This window comes from Cucurbita moschata, unplaced genomic scaffold, assembly GCF_002738365.1.
Source record: "Cucurbita moschata cultivar Rifu unplaced genomic scaffold, Cmos_1.0 Cmo_Scf00008, whole genome shotgun sequence".
Lineage (NCBI taxonomy): Eukaryota > Viridiplantae > Streptophyta > Magnoliopsida > Cucurbitales > Cucurbitaceae > Cucurbita > Cucurbita moschata.
In genome coordinates, this window is record NW_019268524.1 from 3,822,330 (window position 1) to 3,845,242 (window position 22,913).

The following is a 22,913-nucleotide window of genomic DNA, read 5'->3' on the forward strand; positions in this document are numbered from 1 at the left end:
TTATTAAAATTGATCTCGCTAATAATGGAGTGAACGATATAAATTAGGGTTACAATAAGTACACATAATTCGAGTTTTAAAAACGAAAGAATTTTATAATAGTCTTTAAAAATAATAATAATAAAAAACTAAAAAACATAATCAAATCCAATCCTCTAATCCTATTTTGTCGTATTCTAAACACTGACTACATAAATTCAAACAATTTTTAGTAATTGAAATATCAAGCTAGCTTGTTTGTTACACTTTACATATTTAAGAAACTCTAAATTCTAGACTATATAAATTCAAACAATTTTTGGCAATTGAAATCTCGAGCTAATCTGTTACAGAACCATACATATTTAAGAAACTCTAAATGGTATAAATTCAAACCTATCTTACAGTTTAGGGTTTATTGTATTCTTAATAAATTTTTTAATTAGTTTTTGTAGTTGACCTTTTTTCAAAAAAAAAAAATTCAACCCTTATTTATTAACCTCCTTACTAGGGATGTTTTTTAATTCAATAAAATGTTTTTTAATTCAATAAATTATCGTGTTTTTTAATGATTAAAATTGTAATTTAAGTAGTGAAAATTTAGAAAATTCAAAAGCAATAAAAAATTCCAATCAACTCCATTTTCATTAAATATTTTGTTTTTGAAACATCAAACAACTAGACTAAAGTTAATGAAGATTGAAGTAACAAAATTTTGATGGTTCATACTAATAAATAAATATTTCCAAGAATAAACCACGAATAAACCACTAAAAATTATTTGTACTGGTATAGGAAAGATTTCTACTAGTATAGAAAAGCATCAGAATTGTGATGTCCCACATTGGTTGGGGAGGAGAACAAAACACCCTTAAGGGTGTGGAAACTTTCCTTTAGCAGACGTGTTTTAAAGCGTTGGGCCTAAGTCGCTCAAAAAGGAGGGGAAGCTCAAATAGGACAAAATCTGCTTGCGGTGGGCCTACGTCGTTACAAAATTATAATTTTGTTTAACCAATAAATTATAAATTAATAAAAGTATTAGATGCTAAGTATAGGAACTAAAATTAATAAATTGAGAAGTTGTCGAAAACAATTGTATTCATCTAACTTTGACAACACTAAGTTGGATATAAACTTAGAACAACAATGTCGACCCTAGTAACAATCACCACTATTCAGAATCTTTGGAGCCAACCGAAAACTTAGCAATGAAAAATCCGATAGTGTCGAGAGGCGACGATGGATCGAACCTCTGAACAAGGTGTTCTTCGCCAGGTCTTAACCATTCCCTACAAAACCAAGCACAAAACATTCAATAAAACGCATTGACATTCAGCTCTCAAAATCATTAAGAACTTTTATCTTTATCTTTCACGATCTCCCTCTATTCATACTCTTTTTTGCATTTCTATCTATCTACGACCACTTTTTTTCTAGCTCCCAATACATTTTCTCTTTTAACTTCTTTACCCTTCTCTCACTAGTATCATGCCAACTTAAGCATACTAAACTAGTTAAGACATATACTCTCCGATCAAGAAGTCAAGAAGTCAGACATTCGAATCTTACTTAGAATTCTTATTTCCATCATAGATTTTTACTTGTAATCGTTTTAACCGAACCCTTGTTCTTAAAGTTTGCGAAATTACTAATCACCAGGCAAGAGAAGAATCAAGGAAGATCCTTTTACTAGTTCGTATATGTATTTAAAGCCATACAACAAATTATCGTGAGTACTGTTTCTTTTGGCTTGAGTTGAATACACTTAACTTAAATTTGGGTATTTTATTATCAAGTTTGAACACTCTTTATCTACTTTATTCTGCAAGGTTAGGCCTTCTATGACTTGATTTTGAATGCTTGGTTAGTACAATTTTTGGTGATTCCAGAACAAATCTTTAGTTCTAAATAGGTACTAATTTACTACGTATCCAAATTTAGATTAAATTAATCCCTTAAACAGGTTATATGGACAGAAACAAAAAGGTTCTGTGAACAATAGATATTTAATTTTTCATAATGAAGGGGAGAGAGCGCAAAAAATAACACCAAGTCAAAGCACTTACTCCCCAGAATGATCAGCAAACTCAAAACGACCAACAAGGCCAGGTCCTCCAATTCTTGGATGCTGAAATATCATAAAGTTGCAAAAATAAATGTGAATCAGATAAATTAGATTGTTCAAAGTGAGTGAATGCAGAAAGAGCAGCAAAGCTGTGGTGCCAAGGTTTATGGAATAGGAAGGAAGCAATAATCATATGCTAACCTGTGGTGCCAATGTTAAGAACTTGTACGTATCCAAAGCATATCGTACCAAAGCTTCATTCTCACCGGGGTTTATTGTACATCTGGCAGTGTAAAAGTATTACGCAAAAGCTTCAGTTGAATATAATGGCAACAAAATTCAGAATAATTTGATCTAAAAAAAAAAAGGTAAGCTAGAAGCAGAGAATTTTGGGGTGTGAGCAATGCCTCGCGAGGAGTATTAGTGGGGTGGATCACAGTATAACGTAATGGGAAGGACCAAACAACCCGACTATTAAAACAGTTGCAGCAAAATTACAAGAGCTCCCGAGTTGATAGCATAATTTAGGGGGGAAATGGATAGCGAGTTTGGCCCAAGTAGAAACATTGAAACGATTAATTTCCCGAACCTCCTCTACGTCGTTATTCCTATCTTGGAAGATCCTATCATCCCTTCCCATTTATTAGCTAATAAAATATAGCCATGACTGCGAGATCTCAAAGAATGTTCTTTGAAGGGTGGCAACCATATTAGTTCAAAAGCAGACGTTCTATCCAAATTGCATCAACTTGTGGTACACAATAAACAAGAAAAAGTATAGTGCTGCATACTCACGTTGAATATACAATGACTCCACCCGGCCGGACTAATTGGACGGCCTGATCAAACATGCGCCTCTGATACTTTGCATGGTGCTTCAACGACGCAAGGGTTTCCTGGCAAAGACAATATATCAATCTCAAGTTTCCAATCATCGAGGCTTTAGCGAATGAATTACATATAGAACATGCACCCTACAAAGCCATTTCTCAACCAAACATTACAGATACACACATAAACATGCATTTGGTTAATCATTGAAGTGATTCTACCTCCCCAGCAAATAGTCGAGGTCTTAAACCGAGGGCCGAGCAAGGAGCGTCAAGAAGGACTCTGTCAAAGCTGTTGGGAGCAAAACCTTTTGAGTTTTCAGCTCTACCGCCCATGCATTGATTTCTTCCTGGACCATTTCGTGGTCTCTTACCATTCTTCCTCCCTTCAGCTTCATTAACAAAAATTCTCTCGTTCAGTTTTCCCACAGTCGATTAAAAAAAATATGAAACTGAATTTGCAATCATGGATAGAGAAACACACATATGATGCAGTCAAAGAGGTGAAACTGGAAAGAACAAAACTTTTGAAAATAACAGTTGTACTGATCTCAATCCAAGCTTGCTTTTTTTTTTTTTTTTAAGAAACCGTGTTTTCATTGTGACAAATAAAAGAATATTGGGACACAAAAAAAACAAGGCCAAACAAATGTATAACAAAACTAATTATAGGTCTTCAAGCTAAAGAACAAGACCAAGCTCATTATTACAATATATATATAAAAATTAAAACCTAGTCACCAAAGCCCAAAGGGAAGCATTCTTCAGAGTTTTTCTTTAATAAATATAAGCAATCCATAAGATGAACTGTACCAAAAAGGGGGGGATCAATGTAAGTAATTTTTACGAAGGAAAAGTATAAAAAAGAGTCCAAAAATAATATTCCTATACCCAAAAAAAAAAAGAATCAGAATACACATTTCCGAACTTGAATAGTCAAGGACTTTCCAAAAGCAATCATGATGTCAAAGTCTACCTATTTCATTCCACACTTAGAATATAGAATAAGCACGCATGGAAGATGAATGCTGCATTTTATTCCTTGGATCCCAAGTTCAAACTCCTAGATCTGTAAGAAACTATTCCACAAGGCAGGATTCTATATGTATATATACATATAACTAAAAGTTTTTTAATATGAACATTGACCAAAAGGGATGGGGAGGAAAGCTAAGAAACTATTAGCCCAGTAGTTTCTAAATGTTATAAGAATAAAGATAACCTACCATTTTGCTTCCTAATCTTATCAACTTCCAATATTTCAGTAATTGAGGATGGTTTTTCATTGTCAAGATTCATTGAACTGGAACCATCATTCACAACACTGTCGTTGGCATCAACACAAACTGAATCAGAGCTTTTGCAGGAATCAGTCCTTCGATTGACAGATTTCAGAGCATCAAGCTTATAGGTTTTTATACAGCTCAACCCCATTTCTGCAGCCAGTTTCTGAATATTCATCACCTGAACGTGAGTTTGAGAAAGGTTAACAAAGCAAGCAGACCATTGAACTTAATCTACACTTGGGAAGAATAGTTTGCACAGTTTAAATCCAGGATATGAGAAACAGAACGGAATAATTGAAAACATCTTTGTCATATCTCCAAGTTCATAACTCTACCTTATTATGGGACCGATCAGCAGCAATGATCTCCCCTTCATCCTTCATAAGGATGGCAATTGCAGTTGTTTTTCCCCCAGGTGCCGCACACATGTCTAATATGCGTTCACCTTTTTGTGGATCTAAGGTGAGAAATATGAAAAAGATATCCATTTAGGAGGAAATCAAACCATCCATAGTTAGCAAAAGGAAAAACCAAACCAAAACAAAACAATGCTCAATGTGAACAAAATAAATAGACATAATGGTGACAGTGAAAAAATGACAAGCTGGGAAAATTATAGTAATTGTTCAAAAATCCTCATTATAGGTTTTAATCTGCTCAATTGATTTTAACCTCAAAATCGAGTGTCCATCACGTAAGTATAGGAGATAAGCAATGAGAAACACAAAGCTCAAGTACTTTAAAGACGTTGAAACAAAAATAGGCAATGAGAAACACAAAGCCCAAGTACTTTAGGTACTGGACTGAATGGAAGGAAGACCACCGGGATAGGAAGGTTGATAGCAAAACAGAAACTTTAAAGACGTTGAAACAAAAATAGGTCTGTCAAAAGTACCTAAAGCATGAGCAGTGACAATGCTTGGCAGGTTTTGAAGAAAGATTTCTCCCTCAAGCACGTCTGTAAAAGAGAAAATATTAAACTTGAAAACAAATAGGTTTATGTTAAACAGTCACAGTCAGTCACAACATGTAAGGCAAATGCTAACATAAAATTCCATCCCTGCAGACAAATAACCTACGTAATCTAGACTGCAAAAAGAACCTACGGCTGAATAGTAAAACCAAGGAACACAAACTGCTTTGTCAAGGTTCTGAGCATGTACATTTACAGCAATGATTTATCAAAATTATGAAAACATAACCACCATGCAAATGCTTGATCTTATACTTCTTACACAATATATAAGGAGAATCATACAAAACCCTCCAATGCCATGGTTGGGTTGCTATATGTATGATTTCTGACAAACTTGGTAAAATACTTTGCCAATGTTTGCAGCAGATCCTCTGTCTATAATATTCAAGATCTACAGCAGTCAAATTAACAATGATGTCTGAGAATATCTCAAACACCTTGAAATGTAAATACCGCTGGTTGACCAATGTCGGAAATCATAGAAGAACTTCACATATTCATTCATTAATATTTTGAAATTGGGTACACAGAATGAAACTAAAATATCGTCAACTATACAGGAACCTTAAATCCTTTAACTACTGTTTCTAATCATATTTGTCAACTTCAGAAAAACGAAGCAAAATAATTAAACACGGATGGAAATTTAAATACTCTAATATAAAGGAGAAAAATACCATAAAAGGATGGTAGCTTAAATACTCTATTATGCATGTCCACAGCAACTCCTTCGCAAACACGAAAAATCCCAGCCCTTGACATTGCTGTTGTTCCTTGACCAATGTATAATCCACTCCTTTCAGGATGATAAGGATCTGCAAAAAGAAGTTAACATTACGTATTAATTTAGCCCCCAAATATTAAAAAGCTGAAAATATACATTAAAAAAATAAATAAGGAATTTTAACCCCAAAATACAAATAAACTTTGCTTTGGACCAGGACCAGCTAGAGGAAAGCACAAAATAGTGGGGAAAATAATTGAATTACAAACAGTTTCTGGAGATAAAATTCTCCTGAAGAAATGGAAAAGATATCTATTCCAAGCAGTTAAGTTCAACACTCATCCTCTTATGCAAAATAGACTATTGATAATTTCCATCATTTTCTTTAGTTTCCAAAGACAGATAAACAATACAACCAACAAAAAGAAAAGATTCAAGAATTAAAATGTTAGATTAAATAAAAGTTAATTGAGTGATGAAGAACTTCCTACCAGTTGGTAATCCCTGCACAACAGTCCCTCGAGTAATGCCAAGACTCCATCCACCATCAAGCCCAGGCTGCTCCACAGCAACTGAAATAGCAACTACATCCCCTTTCTCAACATGAGCGCTGCAAGCCATAACACCGGGAACATAAACCTATAGGAAACTACAATTAGAAAACAGCTTTGTGATAAGTGCATAACCAATATCAGTAAAAATTAACAACAGGAATTAAATGCCATTTTCTCTAAAAGCAATGAAGTACACCATTCAGATGAATAAAATGATAAATGAGAGGGAAAAAGAACAACAATCAAATTCCCCCACGATGCATAGAAATCCTTAAGTAATATTTTGTTGAAACTATCATAATATTGCAAACATTTTGATACTCAACATAACTTATCTCACATTGCTTGTCTTCTAACTAAGACAAAATCTAATATAAGACGCAAAATGATCAATACCAAGACAATAGAAATCCAACGGTGGTTGATGATATCAAAAGAATAAATAGATACTTCTGTAGAAAAGAATCAACAACAAAAAATGCACATATATATTTTGAATTGTTCATAAAATTCTCACACAAACAAACAATCTAACCTGAGCACCTCGAAGAACTGCCTCTGCACATTTGCGACTCACAATCACTTCTTTTGGAGGTCTGCCATTTGCATAACCATAATCAATTGTGTGTGGTCCTGAACCCCTTACAAATACAACGTAGTCTAACCCAGGTACCTGACATCTTGAGATGGACGGATGTTCAAAATTTTCAGTAATTGGGTTTTTCTCATCATTAATCTTCACTGAAGCTTTTTGACTGCCACTTTGCGTAAGTTCAATACCATTGACATCACCATCGCCACCTTTCAATGTTGTATTTTCTGAATTTGACTTTCCCATTTCTGTAACAATAGTTGATAGCTTCTTGATAACGGTATCAGTTGTGGACTTGAGTGTATTTACACGTATACATGAGTAACAAGACGGACGCCTGACCATTAGGTTGGTAGATCAATTTAAGTATATCATCTGAATATGTATAATATCAATACAACAAAGATAAAGATCATAAGAAATGTTTGTTAACAATATCTCAACCAAGCTAATGGAATATGTTTTATGTACAACACACACGATGTTATTTGCACCTTCAAATGGAATATACTATTAGATAGCAACCATGTACTATTGTTGCAAAACGGCTGCGTAAAGTGGCATAGAGAATTAGGAACAGTGTCCTCCAAAATTGAGCTACCCCAATGCTTAACTAATGGGTGTAGGTTTGCATTTTGCAAATATCGTTAAGGAACTTCTTTTCTCTAAAATAACCAGTAAACTATATGCCCATTACTGATATTTGTAACCAAACTATATTATTGCGGTAGAGTCCCCGGGTTCGCTAGGTACTTTGGGTTTCAAGTAACTGAAAGTGTAAGAATAAATATGATCATTTGAAATGGCTAAAAAAATACGCAGGAGACTGATGCAATGTTTTTTCCGAATTCAACAATAAAAATTCTTACATTTCCAGAAAATATAAGCATATAACAAATTGGCGACTGCACACAAGTAATTTCATCCATTTAGAAGCTCCACATACGTAACGATATTAAGATTTTGATCAAGCTCAATCGCGTAAACAATCAAAGAAACGGTAACAAAAACAGCAATTGGGCCCGAGAATGCGATTGCATAGAAAAATTATTGCTAATTGCCCGAAAAGATGAGGATTACAATCGGTCGGCCCTGTTTTTTGTACAGCAACAATACAGAGCAATGTGAAGCTAGTACCTATGGAGAAGAGAGAGTACAAAGCAAAAGGGAAGAAGAAAAGTACGTTAGAGCTTTAGAAATGAGGGCGAAATGTTCAGCTCCATAGGCCTTCGTGAAATACTCCTCCACCTGAGAATTCCATCTCAAAACAGGATTGAAACAGTATCTTTCTGACAGATCCTCCATCTGCTCCGCCATTTTCTTCCAAGTTAAGCCACAATGTGGAACACAAACAGAGAGGAGATATTAAGGAAGAGACAAACCTGGGATTTGGGGTTTTGGAGAGTAGAGAAGGTTCTGCGAAAGATTTTGAGAAGACAGTCCCTCGCTTTCTTCATTCAAAGAAAGACACAGCCAGAACGCGAAGCTCGGCCGCAATGGCGGCAACAGGCGAGCTAGATTGCTATGCCTATGGGCCCAAGCTCAATTACTCGTCTTTTGAGCCCAAGCCCAAATATTCGTTGATTTGGGCCCAAGCCCAATTTAATTAATTCAAGTGCCAATTGAACGTGTTGACCGGTAAATGTGTTATATTAGGCCAAACGCTCATTGCTCATTGCTCAGTGCCTACCTCTAATACTATTTGTAACAACCTAAGTCCATCGCTAGTAGATATTTTGTCCACTTTGATTCATTACGTATCATCATTAGTCTCACAGTTTTAAAACATATCTACAATGAAAAAATTTCCACTCTTAGAAAGAATGTTGCGTTCTCCTCTCCAACCAACGTGGAATCTCACAAAAACATTACTCAACGCTCTCTTTCCAATTTCATGAATCTTCCTTCTTCGAGACAATATCTCCATTGCTTGTAACTTTACAATCGAGCTCGAGGAGCCAATTTGGACAGACACGACCCTTATTTTGAAAAATACGTTATTCTAAGAGTTAGAAGAGATAGAAAGAGATTCTCGAGCTCGAGGTCTTAAATATCGTACCACAAACAATAAATCAGTACACAACAATAGTTTTATATTTCTCTGTTAACCTTATAATTTTATTATGAAATTTTCTTTGAGTTTATGTCAAGTAACAGTGAATATTCATAGATAAACTCGTTGTCCTAGACATCGACGAATCGTGGGACTTTTATGATTTGATTGATTAAATTTTTTTAATTTCGTTCACTTCTTTTATATGTTTAATGTGTTTAATGCCATTAATTATTTACTTTATCGAATTAGATTCACGTTTAACCGAGGATATTTAGACTAAACTTTTTTTAAATGCTTATTAAATAACGTTTGTCCACGTTAAAAGTAATGGACTAATTTAATAGTTTATTTTTAATATATATATAAACTAAATTATATGAAGATTTAGAAATCAAAATTGGTTGGCCATAGGAAATTTCTTTATTATTATTATTATTATTATTATCTATGTGGAAATTTTTTTTGTAAAGAGTGGAGATGGAGTTCATCATCATTGACTTTGCTTAGTTTGTTAGTTAAATTAATTGAACCTTTTTATTCATCCCTTTTTAATTTCCCATTATTTTTCATGGATAAACTATTACATTTTAAAGTCCAAAAAAATTAGGTTTATGTTTGAAAATAGTGCTTGGTTCAGATCGGTTACGAGTGGAAAAAAAAGCTCGTGAGAAAAAATTATTATAATTTGAATCTTGTTTCGATCAGCGTTAATTGACATGTACTCATTTCTTTGAAATTAGACGATGAAATCCGTCGTACTAGAAAAAATTAGTTTTTTGTCATAAAAGTATCGTGTTTGCGTTCCTAGTCTAAAGATGTCCACGAGACAAGTGGCGAAGGGCAGAAAAGTCTTCCCTGTTCTGGTTCCTGCCTCTTATTTTATTCTCTATTGCCGTTAACTTATTTATTCATGTTTGTAAAGTTCAAGGTGGGGAACGTGCTCTCGTGTTAAAAAAAAAATGCATTTTTTATATATTTTTTGAAAAATATTCCTTTAATTTTATTTTGTCAGTGGACAAATGACCGAATATTGAACAAGCAACACGTTGGTGTTTAAGTCTTTACGCATCCTCGAATTGCGTCGATGTTGAATAAGTGTGTTCATACAGCTTCCCGCTCAATTACAAAAATAATTTTTTTTTGACGATTTATTCCATCACAATATCTCACGTGTCTATAGTATTTTAGGCATCAAAATTAAATTCAATTGCTTGAATAACTTCGCATGGTCTATAGTGGAAGGGAGACTAATAACTAATAGAACATTGCAATGAGATTGGACTATAGAATTTTAATTAATTAAATATAATATCAAAGTGGCGGTGACTTTTGCCGTAAATGGACGGCCATCATTTTTTTCCTTTATATATATAAAAAAAAAAAACAATAATAATATTAAAATTTTAATTTTAAATTATAAATTTAGCCCTATAATTTTACAAAAATTAAAATTTTGTCCCATTAATTTTAAATATTATAACTAGTTAATTTTATTAAAATATAGGGACTATTTATAAAATTTTATTAAACTACCCCGAATAAAAGATAAATTTAAAATTTTTAAAATTACAAAGATTAAATTCTAAATTTTTTTTAATTGTAATTACTTTTTTTCTCTTTTTCTATATTTAATTTTGGAGATAATTTAGGTGTATATTACGTCAACTAATGAACTAACAATTCGACTTTGATTTCTTATTATATATATAATAATATTATTATTATTATTTTTATTTTTATTTTTATTTTTATTTTTGTACTCCATCATAAATTAGACCAAAGACATTCAATTGGACCCACGTGAGAGTCATCTTCCAACGAAACGAGGAAGAGAAGGAAGAACAAGAGGCAAGAAAGAAAAGCATTGGTTTTTATTTCTTTCTTATTCCCTTAAAATTCCATTTTTTTCAAAGTCAAAGGAGAGAAAAGGAAGCTGGGTCAAAGTTGGAATCCTCTACATCCGTTCACATGTTACAATCGAGTTCTAGTCAAAGTTTACGCTAATCCAATGACCCACGTCAGGAGTGGGTAGCGTCCTCGAAATTCTACTGTTTTTTTCTTTATTAGAAAACCAAGCATACCGTGTCACAATTGTATTCTTGTTACAGTAGAGCAGTGATTGTGCGGTACTTGTTTTAATCCAGTGAACAAATTAATCTTGTGAGATTCGAACTTCACATCAAATATTTTAAAACACGATAAAAACAATTTAAAAGAAATCAATGTTATAGGCTAAAAAAAAACCAGCAACAATCATGACTTTAATAGTATATAATGCAGGTAGGAAAATGTAATGACCCAGATCTATTGCGAGCAGATATTGTCTTTTTTTAGCTTTCCATTTCGGGCTTCCCCTCAAGGTACCAATGTGGGACATCACAATCCACCCCCTTCAGATCCACTGCTAGCCGATATTGTCTTCTTTGGACTTTCCCTCAAGGCACTAATGTGGGACATCACAATCCACCCCCTTCGGGTCCTAGCGCCTTCGCTGACACTCTTTCCTTCCTCCAATCGATGTGGGGTCACTCCAAATCTACCCCCTTTGGGGCCAACGTTCTTACTAGCACACCAACTCGTGTCTACCCCCGAACTTACTAGTACACTGCCAAGGCGGCACATCGTCCGGTGTCTGGCTCTGATACCATTTGTAACGACCCAAATCCACCACTAGCAGATATTGTCCTCTTTGGGCTTCCCCTCAAGGGTTTAAAACGCGCTAGGGGAAGGTTTCCACACTCTTATAAATGGTAGTTTGTTCACCTCCTCAACCAATGTGGGACATCACAGAAAATTTGACAACTAGTCAAGAAAATCGCACAAAAAAACATAAATGAAGCTTGAGTTTTCCTTCAAAACTTGTCGTGAGCGTGTTAAAATCATAACGCCACGCCACACAAGTACGACGATAAGAATAATATTCGAAGGCTCCATGGCATTCGATTGTTATTGGCAGACAGCCAATCCAATGTGTTTTGTTAGTTTATTTGGTTTATTTGCACCATGTTTTTGCTGTTCTTATTTTCGTATGGCAATTTGGCGTCTGTCGTTGAGAAAAATGGAGTCCATGTTTTGGAAGCAAGCCTGTCACCTTTTCCCATAGAAATTTCTGGATACACCGGTTCAATGTAACTAATAATTTTAAGTCAAAATTTAAATTTTTATTATTTATTTAAATAATTAATTATGCTACGTACCTTCAAATATTTAAAAAGTTCAGTTAAACTATACACATATTGGTATTGAAATATTACGAAATTATGTATTCGGACGTTTTCGTTTTGTTATATGTTTATTGTCAAAAACATTAATAATATATTGTTTTTTTTAAATATTTTTCTTGATTTTCAATAAATTATTTAAAAATAAGCGCGTATTTTTTTTTTCTATTTATCTAATTAATTAATATCCAAGAGTATAAATTATATCACAATATAAGGTAGTATTTATAATTATAACTAGAATAAAATGACTTAAAATAAAATGTATTTTTTTTTTACTCCTTTATGTTATTATTTATATTTCATGATTTATTTTTTAAAGTAATTATTATTATTGTTGTGAAAAGTGTTTAAAAAAATCAATGGTAATGAAAAAAAAGCGGCCCATTTAATGTCATCTGTGGGACAACAAAATAAAAAATAAAAACTCAGGAAATTATTTCTGTTTTTAATTAAATGAAAATTTTTTTGTTTTAAAAATTATTCATTTATTGAAATTAAAATAATTGTTCCCTCGTCACTAATGAGGAAGAAAATTATTTAAAATTAATTATCGAATTTCTTCATTTAATTTTCGATGAATTAATTAATATATATGCTCACAGTACCAATAAATTTGGTTTGGCATCCAAATGTCCGAGGTGGGGGTATTTAAGTAATTTCACGTATTTTAAAGGTGGGTTTAGTTGATGAGGTCTAATCAAGGATGACTTAGAGCATTTGAAACTAAAAGCTAAGACATATTTTATTAAATTTTAATTTATTTAGTAGATTCATAAATATTGATATTTAAAAAATAGATAAAATAAAATTGAAAATTTTATTGTATTTTTTTAACTTAATAGATTAAATAGATATAAATTAAAAGATTTATAGATTTGTTTGATAGTTTTTAAAATTAAATAGATAATTTAAATTTATATTGATAAAAAATTAATATTGTTAAGGATATTTAGTAATAAAGTATAGTTTACCATATATATTATATTTGATATGTTATTATAAGGCAAATATATATATTTGCCTTATATCTTTCCATTTATTGTTATTTCTATTTATTACTATTTTCATATTCTTGTAATTTATTTGATTATAAATAAGATAACTTTCACACCATTTAGGTGCGGTGGATTCAGCAAACATTCACAGTTTTAGTTGACGAGGTCTAATCAAGGATGACTTAGAGCATTTTAAACAAAAAGTTAAGACATATTTTATTAAATTTTAATTTATTTAGTAGATCCATAAATATTGATATTTAAAAAATAGATAAAATAAAATTGAAAATTTTATTGTATTTTTTTAACTTAATAGATTAAATAGATATAAATTAAAAGATTTATAGATTTGTTTGATAGTTTTTAAAATTAAATAGATAATTTAAATTTATATTGATAAAAAATTAATATTGTTAAGGATATTTAGTAATAAAGTATAGTTTACCATATATATTATATTTGATATGTTATTATAAGGCAAATATATATATTTGCCTTATATCTTTCCATTTATTGTTATTTCTATTTATTACTATTTTCATATTCTTGTAATTTATTTGATTATAAATAAGATAACTTTCACACCATTTAGGTGCGGTGGATTCAGCAAACATTCACAGTTTTAGTTGACGAGGTCTAATCAAGGATGACTTAGAGCATTTTAAACAAAAAGTTAAGACATATTTTATTAAATTTTAATTTATTTAGTAGATTCATAAATATTGATATTTAAAAAATAGATAAAATAAAATTGAAAATTTTATTGTATTTTTTTAACTTAATAGATTAAATAGATATAAATTAAAAGATTTATAGATTTGTTTGATAGTTTTTAAAATTAAATAGATAATTTAAATTTATATTGATAAAAAATTAATATTGTTAAGGATATTTAGTAATAAAGTATAGTTTACCATATATATTATATTTGATATGTTATTATAAGGCAAATATATATATTTGCCTTATATCTTTCCATTTATTGTTATTTCTATTTATTACTATTTTCATATTCTTGTAATTTATTTGATTATAAATAAGATAACTTTCACACCATTTAGGTGCGGTGGATTCAGCAAACATTCACAGTTTTAGTTGACGAGGTCTAATCAAGGATGACTTAGAGCATTTTAAACAAAAAGTTAAGACATATTTTATTAAATTTTAATTTATTTAGTAGATCCATAAATATTGATATTTAAAAAATAGATAAAATAAAATTGAAAATTTTATTGTATTTTTTTAACTTAATAGATTAAATAGATATAAATTAAAAGATTTATAGATTTGTTTGATAGTTTTTAAAATTAAATAGATAATTTAAATTTATATGGATAAAAAATTAAATTTTGAGTTTGAAATAATAGTAATATAATATAAAGCTAAATAAACAAATTAAGATACTGTAAATTTGTCTAAAAAGAAAAATAAAATACTATTATAATCTATGAGTTGTCGATAAATAATTTATTTATATATTAATAGTAATAATTTAAATGTACATTTCAAAATTCTATAAATTTTTTTAAAACATAATATTATATTATTGAAATTTTAAAAAATTTAAAAGTAAACCCATTAAAATTTTAAAAGCATTTTTTAATTTTGTTAAAAGTTTTGGATATTATTAAATAGTAAAGGTAGATTATTTTTATTAATTTAGCTTAATAATAATTTAAAATGGGAGATTGAAAATAATAAATAATAAAAATAAAAAGGGAAGCGGTCAAATATGAAAATAAAATAGACCGGTCAAAGTCTAGAGCTTGGTGACAAGGGAAGCGAGTTTTGGTTGAGCTCTTTTTTTTCTTTTTTTTTCTTCAATTCTTTTTATCGTCAATGGTATTTATTAGTCAAATTTTTATCGTCAATATAAATTTTATAATTAGTAGATATTAATTTGTTGAGATTTCAAATATATCAAAATTTTATTTTAAAAAAAATAAAAATTATTAACGTATTAGATATTTGAAAATTAGAAAATAAAAAAAAAAACATAAAAAATTTGTAAATCATAGTATTCATTCAAACCTAATTTAATAAATAAAACATTATTGTATGGAAAATTTAATTCAAAATAAAATAATATTTCTTCCTTAATTTTGGATTGAATCTTAGGCACGAATGATTATAAATGGTATCAAAGTGGTATCTTTATAGCAAGATGTGACTCGGGGATGAACCAAGATAAAAACTAGTGACCACGTGATACCCAAGTAAATGAGAGGGTACACGAAAGAATCAATGCCACATCCAAACTGGTGACCACGTCATACCCGAAAATAATTTTATATTACTGACTTCCTTGTGTGTATATATATATATTTTAATATCTATAAATTAAATTGGATTTCTCGAATTTTGTATAAAAGCTTGTTGTGTTGAGTTGAATTGCGCCCCTTAGAATCAAATATAAACTCTCCCGTATTTATTACAAATCCCTATCTTTTTAGTTCTTCCCTTTAATTTCCACCATTTTCTCTCTCTCTCTCTCTAAGTTCTCTCCTTCTCTCTCTTCCCTGCTTCCGCGGCATCTCATTTTCAGGATTTTGCCTCCTGGTCTTCACAATTCCTGTCTGGTTTGTTCTTGATTTCTGTGTAATTTTTGTGAATCTGATTTTTCACTTCGATTTCACTTTCTGGATTTGATTTTTTTGTTGTTGTCTGTGAGCTCTGTGAAATTGCTTGATTCTTCATCCCTCGTTTGAGGTGACGCGTAATGAATTTTCTCGGAAAACAATCAGGCAGTACTAGAGGTTTTCAAAATTGCAGTGTGTATCTTGCATTGATTTTCCTCTTGCTTTTTTCCGGCGTATTTGTTACGATTGCTGAAGCGCATGTTCGTCAAGGATTCAACGAGTCCAATCGGTCTGGTGTTTTCGGAATCGAATTGCCGGAAAATATTAGCTCTGGTATTGCTTCTTCTTCGGCGAGTGCTCCGTGTAGTTTCAGTAATGAAGATGAAGATGAAGAAGAGGAAGAGAGGTTTATGGCGAATTCGGTGAAGAAATCGGTGAAGCTTCACTTGAAAAAGCGGTCAACGAGTCGAGTGACCGAACCGAAGGAATCGATTACTGAATCTGCAGTTAGGGATTTGGCGAGAATCCAGACGCTTCATAAGAGAATCACGGAGAGGAAGAATCAAGATACGACTTCGAGACTGAAGAATGGCAATGCTGAGCGGAGGAAACCGGCGGAGGCGGTTTCTCCGTCCGCTTCGCCTGATTCTTACTCCGGCTACTTCTCCGGTCAGCTTATGGCGACTCTTGAATCCGGCGTTAGTCTTGGCTCTGGTGAGTACTTCATCGATGTCTTCGTCGGTTCTCCGCCCAAACATTTCTCTCTGATTCTCGATACCGGTAGCGATTTGAACTGGATTCAATGTGTTCCTTGTCACGATTGTTTCGAGCAAACGGGGCCTTATTACGACCCTAAAGATTCAATTTCTTTCAGAAACATAACCTGTAAGGATCCTCGATGTCAATTAGTTTCGTCTCCAGATCCTCCGCAGCCGTGCAAATCCGAGACGCAATCGTGCCCTTACTTTTACTGGTACGGCGACAGTTCGAACACCACTGGCGATTTCGCGCTCGAGACGTTCACCGTCAATCTGACCTCGTCGACGACGCGGAAGTCGGAGTTTCGGCGAGTGGAGAATGTGATGTTCGGATGCGGCCATTGGAACAGAGGCCTCTTCCATGGCGCCGCCGGACTTTTAGGGCTTGGCCGAGGACCTCTCTCGTTTTCATCGCAGCTTCAATCGCTCTACGGCCATTCTTTCTCCTACTGTCTTGTTGATCGAAACAGTGATACGAGCGTGAGCAGCAAACTTATTTTCGGCGAAGACAGAGATCTATTAACTCATCCGGAACTGAAATTCACATCGCTAATCGGCGGAAAGGAAAATCCAGTCGACACATTCTACTATCTGCAAATCAAATCGATCTTCGTCGGAGGAGAGAAGCTCCAAATCCCCGAGGAGAACTGGAAAATTTCCGCCGACGGCGCCGGCGGAACAATCATCGATTCCGGCACAACTCTCAGCTATTTCTCCGATCCGGCTTACCGAATCATCAAAGAAGCATTCCTGAGGAAAGTAAAGAACTATAAACTGGTTGAAGATTTTCCGATCTTACATCCTTGCTACAACGTCTCCAGCGCTGATAAACTTGAATTTCCAGAATTCGAAATCCAGTTCGCCGATGGCGCCGTGTGGAAATTCCCGGTGGAGAATTACTTCATCAGAATCGAGCAATTCGATATGGTTTGCTTGGCGATGTTAGGGACTCCAAAATCGGCTCTGTCGATCATCGGAAATTACCAGCAGCAGAATTTTCACATACTGTACGATACGAAGAACTCGAGACTGGGGTTTGCGCCGATGAGATGCGCTGACGTTTAATTAATTCCATCTCTAAGCATAATCTTAATCTTAGAAGTAGAAGAACACTGTTCTTTCTTGTATTATTATTAATTTTTTTAGTGTTAATAATTTAATTTTCTCGAGAGAGGAGAGCATACAAATGTTTTTGTGGGAAAAAAAGAACAAGTTAACAACATTATTATTATTATTATTATTATTTTGTTAAATACCACCCAAGTCTTCCATTTCATTCGTTCTGCTACTTTTTCGACTTAATTAGTTTTAATTTGAATATAATTTAATAAAAAAATGAATAAATAGTAATAATATTTTTCATATAAAAAAAGTATTTTCAAAATTGTTAAAAAAATCTCCATAATTTTTTTTATGAATTATGAACACTAAATTTATATAAAAACGTTACAAAATTTTTAAAATTTGTTAGTCTCAATAAAAAAAAAGGAATAATTGCAATATATATATATATTTGGAGACATAAGTTTGAGGACCTCAACGAATATGACATGCTCGTGTTGACAAAACGGTAAACAGTATCAAACATCACCATCAAAAACTAATTTTCTCATATAAACATTTGAGCGATTTGTCAAATAAACATTAAACCAAAAAGGTTGATAAGTCGACGTGTTAGATATTTTATTGTATTGATAGTTCATGGCTAGTTTAAAGTTTGAAATTTTTAATATTTCGATAATGTCATAATTGAACTATAACGAATTGATTAAATTATATTTTAGTTGTATAATTATAGTTAGTTACAATTTGGTCTCTCAATATTTAAAGTTTTAATTTAGTTATATATTCTCGTATCTCATAATATGTCGACATATACACACATAAAATATGAGACATTATTTTTTACTAGACGATAACTAATTATTATTTTTTATTTGACTTTATGATATTATTTAACACGTAAATATATTTATATAAAATGAGTTGGACTCAAATTAAGACTAATTTCACAAAATTCAAACTTTTTATAATTAAAAAAATAAAATAAATATTAATAAAAAAAATCTAAAATTTTGTATTATTTCAAAAAAAAAAAAAAAAAAAAAAAGACGTATATGAAAATTCTGGTGGAAACAAAAAACACAGACGCATTTCAAATGGGCCGGGCCGGTCCAGTACTCGTGCGACCCAATTGCGAAGCAGATCTGTTTAGGTTTTACTGAGCGTAGCGCTGTGGAGAGAACCAGCTCAAAGCACGTTGCCGATCTCTCTCAGATTATCGAGTGCAAAATGGTCTCATTCAGGGTAAGAATCTGCTTCATGGACACTCAAATCTAGTCGGTTGTTCTTTTACATTTTTTTTTTTCTGAACATTTTCATGTCTGATAAGAATGAGTTACAGTTGTAAAAGAATGCGTTGCAGTTGTTCATTCGGTTCTTTTAATCCATTTGGAAGTGAATTTGCATGATTTTGATCTGTTTTTCATTTGTTTTCTCCCTTGCTTTCACGGAAAGCAGTTTCATCAGTACCAGGTCGTGGGGAGGGCTCTTCCTTCTGAAGCGGATGAGCATCCCAAGATTTATCGGATGAAGCTTTGGGCTACCAACGAGGTCCGAGCCAAATCCAAGTTCTGGTATGCTGTTTAATCCGTCGAGTATTATCATCGTTTTGCTTGTTTACTGGGAGTTTGAATAATTATGTTCATCTTGATCCTGTAGTCCTAGTTTAGCAGTTCTTAAATTTTCATATTACTGTTCATCAGTGCATTTAAGTTGTACAGTATCATTCCTTTTGCAAATTCATAGAAGTGCATGACTCATTAGATGGAAGATGTATTTTGTTCATTCAGGGATCTGTCATTTACTGTGTTCTATTTCTACCTATGATTTCAAACTCCAAGAGAAAATTTGAAAGCAAAAAATGATTAGTTTTCAAAAACTTGTTTCTGTTTTTTGAGAATTGGTTCAGAATTCAAAGTAGTCCTTAAGAAAGACAAGAAAAACATACTGAAAAAATGTTTTCATACACATTGCAAATTCAAAATTCAAATTTGTTCGTCTCAAATGGATTGAAGTTGTTATCCTGATTTCCTGATCCTCACACTGATAGGTACTTTTTGAGGAAGTTGAAGAAAGTCAAGAAGAGCAATGGTCAAGTTCTTGCCATCAACGAGGTATTGGGCCTAGAACACGCTTCTATATATTATGTCTTTTTTGTGCGACCATGCCAGTAGTCAATTGAGCTAGTTTCAGCTTTTTTGTTGCTCAACTCAAATGTGTTAGGTTTCTTTTGTCTACGAACTCCTCTATTTCATATACAAACTTTTCAATATCATTCCTCCGAATGGAAAAAGAACATAGCGGGTTCATTCAAGTCTTGATGTATGCTTGCTACGTTGTTGTACGTTTCATAAAGCGTGTGCGTTTCTTCTAAAGTTTTCCTTAGTTTCTAGAATACGTATGCATATTTATGTTTTTTTCGGATGAGATATAAGTATAATGGGAGCATTTGCCATTCCATTTGAATAGTTACACTCCTAAGGGTTTATTTGGTTGGATGTTTTGTTTAAGATGCTAGAAAAATACAATGTATGAGAATAGAATGTCGGGGAATCAGATAACTGTGTTTGATGTTAAATGAGAATGCTATTAGAATTTCATATAAATAGATCATATTATTGTTTGGTTCCCACAATTACTTCTATCTGTTTCATGTAAGATTCTTGGCTGCAAGTGAGCATCCCTTTTCTATTCCTTAGTTTCCTCCCTTACTGTTGCCTCCATGCTCTAAATCAATGATCTCAAATTCGTTTTGCAATTCGTAGATTTTTGAAAAGAACCCAACCAAGATCAAGAACTACGGTATTTGGCTGCGGTATCAGAGTCGAACTGGTTATCACAACATGTACAAGGAGTTTCGGGATACGACACTGAACGGGGCTGTCGAACAAATGTATAACGAGATGGCTTCTCGCCATAGGGTGAGGTGCCCATGCATCCAAATCATCAAGACAGCAACTGTTCCTGCAAAACTGTGCAAGAGGGAAAGTACGAAGCAGTTTCATGACTCAAAGATCAAATTCCCTTTGGTGTTTAAGAAGGTGAGACCACCCACCAGGAAGCTGAAGACAACATACAAAGCATCTAAACCCAACTTGTTTATGTAATTGTGTTCATCTTTCATTTAATTATTGATATGGGTATAGATTTACTTAGAGAATTAGATGAAATTTCTGCCAAACCATTCTTTTCTGTAGCACAATTATTTCTCTGTTTTGGAGACTGAGATGAGATTCACAATTTTGGTTGGACTGATATAAAGCAAATTTTGTTGTCTTGATGTAAGCTTTGGTCTTATTCACATGTAAACCTAGCCGAGCTTACCCATGGCAGGCATTCTCGCCGGACCATTTAACCATAGAGCCGCCGTAGTCGCCGGACTCTCGGTTGACCGTTCTCTCTTCACCAGCACAAGTCCCAGATTCTTCTTCCCCGGTTGCCCGTGTTTAGCCATAGAATTGCATACCAATTTGAGTAAGTAAGATTTGTTAGCCGTTGATTGAAGAAGTTTAGAAGATGGGTTGTGCAATTTTAAATTGATGATATATATATGTTACAAGTTCCTCGTATAGATGTTTAAGGTTCATTTGTTCGTTCCAATGAGATATAAATGGTTAAGGTTCTTTTGTTCGAAATGGACAAATGATTTTCAAAAGAGACATAAATGGTTAAGGTTGTTCAAAAGAGACAAATGGTTAAGATTCCACCTACTTCTTCTTTTGATTTAATTATTTGTTTCGAGATATTTTACTCGTGGATCATTTTCAACAATGAAAACAAAACGAGTAGGTGGTCGACAAAAGGTCAAAGCCTCCTGTTGTAAATTGCAATAGAGCAGCCTCCATAATATGACCTTACCACTAGAATTTGAGTTGTGGTAGGTGGGATTTTACTGCCTGGTGGGTGGTAGGTGAGAGCGGAAATGGCGGCCTACCAGTCTCCACCATTTTTAAGCAACATTTCTGCAATTTCACTATGTTTCTTTCGATCCATTTGCCTTTGTTTGTTCAGTTTCTTCCGATCGCCTGCCGCCGCTTTTGATTGCTCATTTCGCGAACTTCAATCCAGAATTTCGAGTTCAGAATGGCGCAGCAAGTTGTTAACCCAAACGAGGAGGTAGTTCTTGACTTCATCTGTGACTTTCTGGATTGCGACACTTTATTATTTGTTTTTAATCATTTTACTTGCTTTCTCGTAAATTTGTGGAAGTTTCTCACTCTTTCATTCACTAAATGCATGCGCGAAATCAACCTTCAGGTTGTTCTAGGAGAAGAATCTGGGCATGTTAGGTTGATCACATTGAATCGGCCAAGACAATTGAATGTCATCTCATCCAAAGTGGTGCGTAAATTTATCTTAAAAAATTGTGATGTTCTAGCATTTTTCGCTTCTCTCTGATTGTGTTTGCGTGTAGGTTTCTCTTCTGGCTGAATACTTAGAAAAATGGGAAAATGACGATCAAGCAAAACTTGTAGTTTTTAAGGTCAGTTCTATCATCCATGCTTCAAACTACGGGCATGATAGGACAATCCAAACAAATAAGAATCATAAGTTTTCTTTTATGATTTCATCTTCATGTGTCTTAAACAGGGAGCTGGTCGAGCCTTTTCTGCTGGTGGAGACTTAAAGATGTTCTTTGATGGCAGGAATACAAGTAGGTGCTCGTTTCCTTTTGAAACACGATGATGCCACTGTTAGTAGATAGCTTTACCTTTTGAGCTTTCCCTCTTAAAACGCGTATGCTAGGGAGAGATTTTCTCACACTTTTAGAGAATGTTTCGTTCTCCACTCCAATCGATATTGGACCTCACAAAATAGCTCTTTAGAATATGTGGGATGGGAATGAGAACAACGATTTCGATGCTTAAATTTCAATGATCACTACGTTAGATTTAGATTTCTTATGCATCGTGCTTGACAGGGGATTCATGCCTTGAAGTTGTCTACCGAATGTATTGGCTCTGCTATCACATCCACACCTATAAGAAAATCCACGTAATGATTTTTCTAAACCTATTATACAAGAATCGTTGAGAAACATGTCTATTAAGACATATTTTTCCCCTTAAAAAGTTTGGTTAAGTTGAGTTCTTTGGCTTTTCTGCTCATATCAATCGCAGGTTGCACTTGTTCATGGAATTTCAATGGGGGGAGGTGCATCATTCATGGTGCCGATGAAATTTTCAGTTGTCACAGAGAAAACTGTGGGTTTTTTTTTTTTTTTTTTTTTTTT

General features: G+C 33.0%; 3 protein-coding genes across 3 annotated transcripts in view; 2 read left to right on the forward strand and 1 right to left on the reverse strand.

Annotated features, from left to right (window-relative positions):
• Nucleotides 1-1,017: 1,017 nt before the first annotated feature.
• Nucleotides 1,018-8,493, reverse strand: LOC111446444 (putative methyltransferase NSUN6). The gene is made up of 13 exons (XM_023085268.1): nucleotides 8,389-8,493; nucleotides 8,190-8,311; nucleotides 6,950-7,343; nucleotides 6,352-6,499; nucleotides 5,814-5,951; nucleotides 5,056-5,118; nucleotides 4,496-4,617; nucleotides 4,101-4,338; nucleotides 3,097-3,266; nucleotides 2,840-2,940; nucleotides 2,246-2,327; nucleotides 2,046-2,107; nucleotides 1,018-1,268 (listed from the first exon to the last, which is right to left on the reverse strand). Exons 1-13 carry the CDS (start codon nucleotides 8,461-8,463, stop codon nucleotides 1,151-1,153), a joined length of 1,833 nt encoding a protein of 610 aa, XP_022941036.1. The 5' UTR covers nucleotides 8,464-8,493; the 3' UTR covers nucleotides 1,018-1,150.
• Nucleotides 8,494-15,708: 7,215 nt separating this feature from the next.
• On the forward strand, nucleotides 15,709-20,963 carry LOC111446249 (protein ASPARTIC PROTEASE IN GUARD CELL 1-like). The gene is made up of 5 exons (XM_023084978.1): nucleotides 15,709-17,677; nucleotides 18,761-18,925; nucleotides 19,139-19,254; nucleotides 19,731-19,794; nucleotides 20,446-20,963. The coding sequence occupies exons 1-5, from the start codon at nucleotides 16,001-16,003 to the stop codon at nucleotides 20,785-20,787; spliced, it is 2,364 nt and encodes a 787-aa protein (XP_022940746.1). The 5' UTR covers nucleotides 15,709-16,000; the 3' UTR covers nucleotides 20,788-20,963.
• A 572-nt stretch (nucleotides 20,964-21,535) lies between these two features.
• LOC111446730 (3-hydroxyisobutyryl-CoA hydrolase-like protein 5) overlaps nucleotides 21,536-22,913 on the forward strand; it is an 8,132-nt gene continuing 6,754 nt past the window's right edge. The window contains exons 1-6 of the mRNA XM_023085668.1: nucleotides 21,536-21,796; nucleotides 21,938-22,021; nucleotides 22,095-22,163; nucleotides 22,271-22,334; nucleotides 22,602-22,675; nucleotides 22,801-22,884. Coding sequence (XP_022941436.1) covers nucleotides 21,764-21,796; nucleotides 21,938-22,021; nucleotides 22,095-22,163; nucleotides 22,271-22,334; nucleotides 22,602-22,675; nucleotides 22,801-22,884 — 408 coding nt within the window. The 5' untranslated portion in view covers nucleotides 21,536-21,763. The remainder of the gene's footprint in view (nucleotides 21,797-21,937; nucleotides 22,022-22,094; nucleotides 22,164-22,270; nucleotides 22,335-22,601; nucleotides 22,676-22,800; nucleotides 22,885-22,913) is intronic.